At 45.7% G+C, this 10,661-nt stretch overlaps 1 protein-coding gene across 4 annotated transcripts in view; it reads left to right on the forward strand.

Annotated features, from left to right (window-relative positions):
* SLC4A5 (solute carrier family 4 member 5) overlaps positions 1 to 10,455 on the forward strand; it is a 110,735-nt gene extending 100,280 nt beyond the window's left edge. For all 4 annotated transcript variants that reach the window (XM_066377953.1, XM_066377954.1, XM_066377952.1 and 1 more), the window contains 5 exons: positions 233 to 301; positions 940 to 1,113; positions 2,206 to 2,361; positions 5,078 to 5,145; positions 8,576 to 10,455. In XM_066377953.1, the coding sequence (XP_066234050.1) occupies positions 233 to 301; positions 940 to 1,113; positions 2,206 to 2,361; positions 5,078 to 5,145; positions 8,576 to 8,741 (633 nt within the window). In that variant the 3' untranslated portion in view covers positions 8,742 to 10,455. The remainder of the gene's footprint in view (positions 1 to 232; positions 302 to 939; positions 1,114 to 2,205; positions 2,362 to 5,077; positions 5,146 to 8,575) is intronic.
* The last annotated feature ends 206 nt before the right edge of the window (positions 10,456 to 10,661 follow it).

Below are 10,661 nucleotides of genomic sequence, written 5' to 3' on the forward strand. Positions count from 1 at the left end.
GTAGCAGAGAGCCCCGGAGACTGTCTCCCTCCCCACAGACACTCGAGCTCCAGATCTGCTCCCAGGCCCTCAGTTTCCCCAAACACCCTGCTCCTTCACCACCCGGGGAAAGCTGAGGCAGGCCAGGGCTGCCTCTGTGCCATGGCAGACACTCTCATACTGAACAGGGCGGCCAACAGCTTGCCATAGGCAGAGGCTCAGCCCAAAGCTCCGCTTCCTTCTCTCATTTCAGTACATCCCCATGCCGGTGCTGTACGGGGTCTTCCTCTACATGGGCGTGGCCTCTCTGAATGGCATCCAGGTAAGGCCCTCCCCTTGGGGTCAGCTCTCTAAGTCTGGGTCCATGCCACCAAGATCCCAAGTGCTTGCTTTCCTAGATCAATGAAACAATAATATATAATAATAATAAGACTACCATTTACTATGTACCAGGTAAAATAACTGTGCCAGGCACTTTATAGGTGTTACATAATTAAATCTGTATAAGTAGGTCTTCTGATTCCAATTTCATAGATGAGGAAACCGAGGCTCAGAATTCAAAACCCAATGAGTTGACTCCAATGAACATTTCACTACATCTCTTACTTCTCTAAGGCAACTCGGGCAGAAGAACACATTTTGTTTCATTTTTTATTTACCACGATACACCAGAGTGCTTTGAATTATTTGTGTGGAATATAAGCTGTATTTTCTTTGACTGTTGACAGTGTTCTTCTGTGGCCAGCTCCAGGGCTGCAGCCCTCACCCAGGGCCCAAGCTCCCTCCCCTAAGATTTTACCAAATGTCCTCTTATACCTCCAGTTCTCTTTCTGTGCATCCTTAATGCATGATCAGGACTTGCCCTCTATGAGGTCCCACTGTGGCACCCCTTCCCCTCAAGTCCCCAGCAGGGTCACCAGGCTCCCTTCTGCTGACTGAGCCTCATGCTGTCTTCCCCAGTTCTGGGAACGCTGCAAGCTCTTCCTGATGCCGGCCAAGCACCAGCCAGACCACACCTTCCTGCGGCATGTGCCCCTGCGACGGATCCACCTCTTTACCCTGGTACAGATACTCTGCCTGGCGGTGCTCTGGATCCTAAAGTCCACGATGGCCGCCATCATCTTCCCGGTCATGGTAAGGCAGGGCTGGCTCCCCCTCCTATTGGGTGCATCCATCCTGGATGGGTGTCCACGGTGGGTCCACCCTTGCTTTCTCCTCCCGGGTGGCCTGCCTCTCTCAACAGGCAAGCACAGAATAAGATTGGGGTGGTGAGTCCAGGCCAGGTGGGATGGGGGAAGTGGACAGGAGGGCAGTGTGGTGGTTGGCCCCTGCCATGACAAGTCGCACTCCCACCTCCACCCAGGTCAAGTGGCAAAGCTCAGCAGAATGCAAAAGCTACCCAACTTCCCCACTCTGGGGCAGGAAGGAGAAGCAGGTCAAAGGCAACAAGGAGAGGAAGGCCCCCACTGCTGCAACTCTACTTCTTATAAAAAAAAGAAGTAGATCTTTTTTTATAAGTCTGAATCTTTCTACCATTCAAACTTACTGAATTTGAAAAGATAAGTGGGGGGTGGGGAGGGCTAGAATCAGAGATCAAGAACTTCAAAGTACAACGTCATTAACATGACATTTGGGGGAAGTACATGGAATTCTGTAACCATTCTAGCAAATTAAACCAAAAACATGTTGCATCAGGCTCTTACTAGATAACCTCACCAGAGGTCCCTACTGGCAGCTGTTAGTGTGAGCTAACACTCAGGGGAAGCCCTGAGTGGGCCCCAAAGCCTACAGGGCTGGAGTTGGGGCCAAAGTGATGACACAGAGGTAGGATTTGAAATGTACCCTCCAGGAAGACTCTATGTAAGTGGTTTTGGACCCGGTCTTCTCATGAGGGTCCCCAGCATACAGCAGTGTGTGTAACAGCCCAACAGGTGATTTGATACAAGCTCAAGTTTGAGGGTCAACAGTAGTTCTCCGGTCCATGGTCTCCTCCTGGCCCCTCAACTCAGCCATCGCGGGCTCTGATTGTCTGGATCGCTGGGAGGCATTGTCATCCAACTCAGGAAAGCCAGACAGAATCCAAGATGGTGAAAAATGGTTTGTGGGAGCTTTGAGATGGCTCCAAGACCCAGACCAGAAAAAGTGCTTGAACATGGCTGAGGGAGAAAAAACCATGCCCAAGTTTGAAAACTAGAGCTTGCCATTTTCTCTGAATTCTCACTGCAGATCCTAGGCCTTATCATCGTCCGAAGGCTGCTGGACTTCATCTTCTCCCAGCACGATCTGGCCTGGATTGACAATATCCTCCCAGAGAAGGAGAAAAAGGAGATGGAGAAGAAGAAAAAGAGAAGGAAAGGGGCCCAGGAGGACAGTGATGAGGAGGTGGGGAAGCTGTGAGGCCTGGGCCTAGGGCAGAGATCAGGAGGCCCCCCTCCATCCAGGGCCGGGGTGAGGCGGCTTACAGTGGCCTGCAGTGACCCAGTCCAGGATGAGCTGAGGCTTCTGCTTATCTTGGTCTGGGTTGTTGAGAACTTGTCTGTTTATGTGAATATCCTCAGGGTGGGCCAGAGTGAAAGAGCCCCCCACCCTGGGAAAAGTTGATTGGCCAAGCCCACTCTTTCCCATTCCTGTGGGCTCTTGAGGCCATTATCAACAGCAGTGCAGTCCCCTGAGGGAACAGGGCAGAGCCTGGCTCCCTCGTGGAGGTTATGAGGACTGACCTCCACAGAATGGAGCAGGCTGGGGGGCGGGGTCTGATGGAAGCTCTCTACTAGACTGGACTCCTGGACAAATGGGAGGACTGGGGACAAGGTTTACTTGGTCCTGCCCCTAGAGTGTCAGGGAAGGAGGTGGGGGAAGAGGCTTGTGCCCTCACTGAAAGGAGGGTGGTTGCATTCCCCAGACGCCTATAACCACTTGGTTGCCCTCCCTTTCCCCAGATCTCCTCCCCAGCCCACCCCCAACCCCAAACACTCAGGGAGTCAACAGACAAGAAGCCAGTCCAGAACTTTTAGTAAACCACAAAATGTTAGGCAGAAAGATTGTCTGGCTCATGAGCTCATTACAGATAATGAAACTGTCTCCCAAAAGGGAAGTGATTCACCCAAGATGGACACATAGCTAAATGTCCTAGAGGGTATTTCTTACCATTCCTGACTTTGAATCTGATCATTTCCAGTATATGAAGCTGCCTATGACATCTCCTACCTTGCCTGGCTCCCATTCTCCCAATCTGACCCAAACCATACCCCTGCTTCATCCTTGAATTGTTTTCCTGGTGATCTTGCTTTTGCAGATCAAAACTGGCCTTAGGCAAATCCTTGCTGACAGATTGGTTGTGATTAAACCATCTTCAGATGGTAGTGAGAGACCAAATACCCCTGGTCCTTAGTTAGTCCTCTTCCAGGAAGAAAAGAGGCTCGTCTTTCATTCACGTTTTTCACTGATGGTTTAGAATTAGATGATTTGTAGATAGATTTTGAGAACAAAGAAACTGAGTGCCTTTTAAATACAAATAATTATTCTTTCAGCGATTCATTCAATAAATATTTGAGTAGCTACTGTGTGACCAGAACTATTCCAAGGTTGGGAAAAAAAATATGTCTGGATTATACAATACAGTCAATGGAAAAATGAGATTCAATTTCCACAATTCATTTTACATATATGCTTACACAGCTGTCTCCTGAGGTTCACCCCCGAGTGACTAGATACCGTGACAGTTGAAACTGTTCTGAGTAATGTTCCTGGAAGAGTTCCATCCTGTCCAGGACAGCGGACTAACTGCACGAGGCCCTGTCAGTGGGCCCAAGAGCATTTATTTGTAGTAGCCCTAACTGTTTAGTCTGGATGTGAAGATGGTAGTTTGCATACTGTGGTTGTATTTTCCATTTGGGCAAGAAAGCCAGGACTGTTGTATTGGTGGTGTTTATCAGTTTTTCCCACTGTTTCTCTCCAGCCCCAGTTCCCTCCTCCCTCAGTTATAAAGATTCCTATGGAAAGTGTCCAAACAGATCCCCAAAATGGTATCCACTGCATTGCCAGTAAGTAAAACACATGGTGTCTCTCCCTTCCTTACTATTAACCCTCTACCTCTTCTTTAAGGAACTTCTATCTTTAATTCAGGAGATCTAATAGTCTTAGATGCTGGAGGACCCCTGTGCTAGGCAGAGCTGATGGAATTGGGTCCCAAGGATTGGGACTCCAGCCAGATGGAAACCCCAAATCAACCCTGCAGACTCCAGTGATAAATCTTCACTTTAGGCAAAACCTCTCGTGCCTTCTTCCCCCCTGGTGCCCCCAGAGGCCTCCAGAAGCACGTGGCTCCACCTGGCTCTCTCCTGCATTGTTTTAGACCACATGATCCAAACACAACCCGCTGAGCCTCCCATGCTTCCCACTGAAGCTTCCCATTGGTTGTTGAGATGACTGAGCTCAAATCCAAGCGGAGCTATCCCTTAGAGAAACAGGTAGCATCACATTTAGATTATAAATTAGTCATAAGACCAGTGATTCTGTACAAACCACAAGAATCTTCTACCTATTGAACGGGAGGCTGCCTGGGACAGATGAGGCACTGTTTATGAAGATCCTGGGGGATTGTTGCTGCCTTTACCCCCTCCCAGCCTCAGCTCCCTGTGGGTAGACAGTCCTGTCATTAAGACAACACAGCTTGAGATCCAGACCCAACCTGAGTCCAGACCCCATTGCTCCCAATATAGAACTTGCCACTTTCCTCCAAGACCCAGATCAGGGATCCTGCCAGTCCCCTCAAGGGTCCTGGAAGGGCTTCCCATCACTCTCTCCCTCAAAGATACCTCTTCAAGTTTCCTCCCTTCCTATTTGTATAATTCTCTCACCCTTTCTCACTCTTCCCTCCCCATACTTCCCACCTGCCTAACCTGGGAAAGCCTTCCAGATGAAAGAATAACTAGCCTACGCATCCCTGTGAGGGCCCTGTACTCCTCCTGTGTGGTGTTGGCCATGGGGCTAGAGAATAGAAAGAAGAAATGGGTGAGGAAAGCACTGGAAAAAGAGGATGTCCTCCAGTGTAGTCCTCACACCTGCTCCCCGTCTGACATTTTAATTTTCATGCCAGGAAAAAGATCTTCCAGTTGGAGTTACTCGTTCTGATTCTTCCTTCAGTGACTCAGAACTTGATCGAAGGTAACAGCCATGAAGTGTACTCCTGGGTGCTGGATAAGAAACTGATCAATGGCCGGGAAGGTTGAGAGACAAGGACCTCCCTGACTAGCCAGTGTCTCGGTAAAAGGCCTTTGTGGTCCACCGTGGAGAGAAAGGCAAACAGGCCTGATTACTGGGTGTCCAGTAACAAATCTGTCCTTTTATTGACATATAAATGTGATTACAACACACAGAGGTATTCAGTTTTAAAAAAGGTAATTGTAAAATATTAGGTAAATGAAAATTAAAAGTAAATACTGAAAAATAGAAAATAACGTAAGTGAAAACTAGATATGACTTAAGTATATAACATGGTGGGGCAAAATTAGGTATACAGTTGTATGTGAAACACAGAGTTTATTCTTGTATTATTATTTATTAATTATTGTGTTATTGTCCATACAATAAACGGTAAGCCTACTTTTGCCCCACCCTGTATTATTTAAAGCCAAGACAAAGGAACTCTTAAGTGTCAAAACATTAGGTAACCTAATTCTGTGGAATAAATAACAGCATGGTTATTAGCAAAGGTCAGAAAGAGTATCAAGGAGAGCTAACTAAATATCAAAGATTAGGAGATAAGAATAGTCCAGAAAGGATTAAAGACCTGGTTTCCAGAAGCCCCATGTCAACAATGTGATCTATTCTAAATGAGAAGCGACCCATGCAGAGAGTGAGACTACTTGATGGTTGAAAAGAGTCAAAATGGGAAAGCTATTCCGAGGCAGAAAAGCCTGCCTCAGTTGTTACTAGGGAAGATGGTAGAGGCAGTCCTAATCTTACACTGCGCCCTACACCAGACAGAAATGACTCCGAACTTGGTCGGACAGTAAAAGCACAGGCTATCCAAAGTCTAGAGGCACACAAACCTCCACTTTCAGCACTCTCTCGAGAGATTTTAGGAGACATGCACGGGAACTTCAGTTAAAAGTCAGAGCTGTTATCACAAGCCAGGATGAGAAGAAACTTACCAGGATAAACCTCCCTAGGCAGTGGGCCCAAGCCTGCTGTAGCCCAGGGCTGTCACATGTCCAAGTTCCATCTCTACCTGCCTTCTCAACCACCTCCCCAGCCAAGGCTCTTACATCCTGAAAGTCACTGACCTTCATATATAAATGTGTTAGGAGAAAAGCAGTCTGTCTATCCCGATTTATTTTTCTTTTAAAATAATCTATCCTAGGCCCTGGCCGGTTGGCTCAGTGGTAGAGCGTCGGCCTGGCCTACGGAAGTCCCAGGTTTGATTTCCGGCCAGGGGCCTGACCTGTGGTGGCGCAGTGGGATAAAGCGTCGACCTGGAACACTGAGGTCGCCGGTTCGAAACCTTGGGCTTGCCTGGTCAAGGCACATATGGGAGTTGATGCTTCCTGCTCCTCCCTCTTCTCTCTCTCTCTCACTCCTCTCTCTCTAAAAAATCAATAAATAAAAAAAAAAAAAAAAAAAAGCCTGACCAGTCGGTGGCGCAGTGGATAGAGCGTTGGACAGGGATGCGGAAGACCGAGGTTCAAGACCCTGAGGTCGCCAACTTGAGCACGGGCTCATCTGGTTTGAGCAAAAGCTCACCAGCTTGAGCCCAAGGTCGCTGGCTCCAGCAGGGGGTTGCTCAGTCTGCTGAAGGCCCACAGTCAAGGCGTGTATGAGGGAGCAATCAATAAACAATTAAGGTGTTGCAATGCGCAACGAAAAACTGATGATTGATGTTTCTCATCTCTCCGTTCCTGTCTGTCTGTCCCTGTCTATCCCTCTCTCTGACTCTCTCTCTGTCTCTGTAAAAAAAAAAAAAAATAATAATAATAATAATGATTTCCGGCCAGGGCACACAGGAGAAGCGCCCATCTGCTTCTCCACCCCTCCCCCTCTCCTTCCTCTCTGTCTCTCTCTTTCCCTCCCGCAGCCAAGGCTCCATTGGAGCAAAGATGGCCCGGTGCTGAGGATGGCTCCATGGCCTCTGCCTCAGGTGCTAGAATGGCTCTGGTCGTGACAGAGCAACGCCCCGGAGGGGCAGAGCATCACCCCCTGGTGGGCATGCCGGGTGGATCCCGGTCAGGCGCATGCAGGAGTCTGTCTGACTGCCTCCCCGTTTCCAGCCTCAGAAAAATACAAAAAAAAAAAAAAAAATCCTAAATTGAATCTCTAATTGCCCCAATTTCACTCAGTGGAGAGAGAATTTGGACCAAAATAGGGCATTTCAAAAACCCTGTTAAGCCTGACCAGGCGGTGGCGCAGTGGATAGAGTATTGGACTGGGATGTGGAAGGACCCAGGTTCGAGACCCCGAGGTCGCCAGCTCAGCTTGAGCGCGGACTCATCTGGCTTGAGCAACAAAAAAAAAAAGCTCACCAGCTTGGACCCAGGGCCACTGGCTCCAGCAAGGGGATACTCAGTCTGCTGAAGGCCCGCGGTCAAGGCACATATGAGAAAGCAATCAATGAACAACTAAGAAGTCGCAACGTGCAACGAAAAACTAATGATTGATGCTTCTCATCTCTCCGTCCCTGTCTATCCCTCTCTCTGACTCTCTCTCTGTCTCTGTAAAATAAATAAATAAATAAATAAATAAATAAATAAATAAATAAATAAAACAAAAAAAACCTATTAAATGATACAAAGCATGAGACAAGGTCAGAAATGTAGCAAATTCGGTAACTGACAGAGGCACCTCCCACTACACTAGTGTTTTACCAAAGCTGTGAGAGCAGGTGGAAGCAGAGACCACTGAATAGCAGGACTCCGTCTTAGTGAAGAAAAAGCCTCAGCAACATGATCCAGTTTAACAAAGGTTAAGCACCATGATCTACCAGGCAGGATGCTTAATCCCTGGGAATGCATAGAGAAGGCATGTGAACAAAGACACTCAGCACCTTGTGCCAAGAACAATGGAGCACGCATAAGAGAAAGAACAGCAGTCTAATCTGGAGAGCCTAGGAATGATAAACAGGAGCCTACTAAATAGAGTAAAGAGCGAGAAAAGGGCATTTCAGCCCATGAGAACAGGCAGGGAATACCGTTTGAAAACAAACACACACACACACACACACACACACACGGGCAAAGAACGCTGGGATAGATGGAGCAAACTACAAGTAGACAGGTGTGTAAGCATAGGAGCTCGCCAGGTTAAGGAGTTTGGATCTTGTTTCAAACAGTGGGAAACCACAGAAAAATTAAGCAGAGAAATCACACAGATTTGTGAGCCAGAAAGTTCACTTTGGCAGCAAAGTGAAGAATAGGTTGAAACAGGGCAAGGCCTGTAATGACTACAGATAAAGGCCAAGCAGAGAGGATACAGCTAGTTCCCCTGATAATAAGATTTCATAATCAAAGACAGAATTCCTTGCAGGAGAGCCCTGCTAAGGAATAGCACAAGAAACACCAAACACTAGATAAATCATCCCTCCTTCCTTTTTCTCATTCAGCATCACCTTGCACTTCAAAATCTCCTGTCCAGCTTCACCTGCTTTCAACTACTCACAGAGCCCAGTGTTCATGGTGCCACAGGTGAAGATAGAGATGGAGTCAGACTGTGACTTCACCGACATGGACATATATGGACGAGAAGCTGCCGGCGAGACAACCCTCTAGGACACAGTGTCCCCAGACAGGGCAGAGGGAGGGCATGGTTTAGTCTTCATTGTGAGGGTCTTCAACCCTGAACTTCTCTGAGCCCCTTTCCTTATTTACCAAACAGAGTCATTATGCCGCTTGATAGAAAACTGGAGATCTGTTGATACAAAGTACTACTTAGCTGCGAAACTCTCCACTTCACTCTGCAGTTACTAAATAACAAAAGCTAAACGTTGCACCTTATTTTAAAATGCAGTCCAGCAGAGAAATTATAACATTTCTTTTGAAAAAACAAAATAATAATAATAATAATGCTTACCTCCCAAAACAGTAGTTAAGGTAAAGGGGTAATATAGTCTCTTTTTACTTAATATCAGTTGAGAATTTTTTTAAAGGTTAAGTTTTAAAGTGTCTAAATGACTTTGAAAGAACTCTTAAAATACCCATACTTTAATAGAACAAGGATGAAAAATTCACCTTGCAATTTTATATATTAAGACATGCTTTCTTTCCTCTCCATCTCATTCCATTTGCTAAGGTTCATATGAAAAGTTTGAGCCACTTGCACTATGGGCCTTGCTCTAGCACAGGAGTGTGACTAGGGTTTTCCCAGATTGAAAAGCAATTCCAAAAGTCTGCTAATGATAGAACCAACACATTTGAGTGGATGTTTTAAAAATAAAAGTTCTTATTAGAGGAGAATCTCAAACCACACTAAATCAACAAAATGATCATTTGAATTAGTATACCTGGCTTTTTATACCCAGGATCAAATTTCTGGGCATGTAAGTTCTGCATGTTTTCAATGGCCTGATTCCCATTCACATAAACACTGCATGTTAGGCAGAGCTGATGTCAAATTTTGGAAGAACATAATTTTGTAATATTATACTAGTACTTTAAAGGAATGATTGGAAGCCAGCTGGGTAAATTAAAACCTATTATTAATGAAGCAAACCCTTTCCTCATGAAACAAAATCAGTCTTTAGCTTTAATCCACATTTAACACCAACCATGTTTATTTAGCAACTACTATGTGCCTAATAGCTACAATGCGTCTGACATTTACCTTCTCCAAAAGAACTATAGATTTGAATCTTGAGTAAATCATGTTGGTTGGTTAGAATTACTGCATTTACTCAAGATGACAAATGCAGGTGCTTTTCCGTATTTTTTTCTGTATGTCTTCCTATTTTTTAAAGAGAAATGACACTAGATCTTTAATAACTTTAGTAGGACAGTTAAATATCTCTGTAACTCAGTGTCTAGTCCACAGAAAGCTCTTGTTTATTAAATTAATTCTGAGTCCCCTTCCAAGGGATACTGCCAAGAGGAAAAGCTCCAAACCTCCACCACGTCTGACAGCAGAATTAACGTAGCTGCCTCCTAATCCAGAACCATCACCTGAGTTTAAGTGTCAATTTTTCATCTTCATCTGTACCTATGTTGGGAGACCTAATAATCTACCCTTGACATTTCACTTTTAAAACTTGGCTGATTCTCAATAGCACTTTGTCCAAATTAAACTGTAGACATTTAGCTAAAACACTACAATGTCATTTTTTTTGTAAATTGATAACTGTAATTTCCACCTTATGTCACTTATATTTTGTATATATGTGAACATTTTAATTTTGATAGCTTTTAACAGGTTGACATATTGTTCCTTCTCTGTGCAGTAGTTTTCTCCACTTGTAACTGCAGTTCAATAAAATGTAATCCTGTCTGCTCATCTTGCTCCATGTTTAATAATTTAGGTAAGTCAGCAGGCAGGGCTTATGGACACCAGCTACACACCTCACTGACAAAAACATCTCCAGCAAACTATCACCTCTTTTCATCTCCAGAAAATTATCAGAAGTATAAAGGCAGCTGGCAGAGGAACGGGGGGAATAGGTCAACTCCCCCTTGTTCTTTCTGTCTGGCTCCCGCTGCCTG

This window comes from Saccopteryx leptura, chromosome 3 (genome assembly GCF_036850995.1).
Source record: "Saccopteryx leptura isolate mSacLep1 chromosome 3, mSacLep1_pri_phased_curated, whole genome shotgun sequence".
NCBI classification, from domain to species: Eukaryota; Metazoa; Chordata; class Mammalia; order Chiroptera; family Emballonuridae; genus Saccopteryx; species Saccopteryx leptura.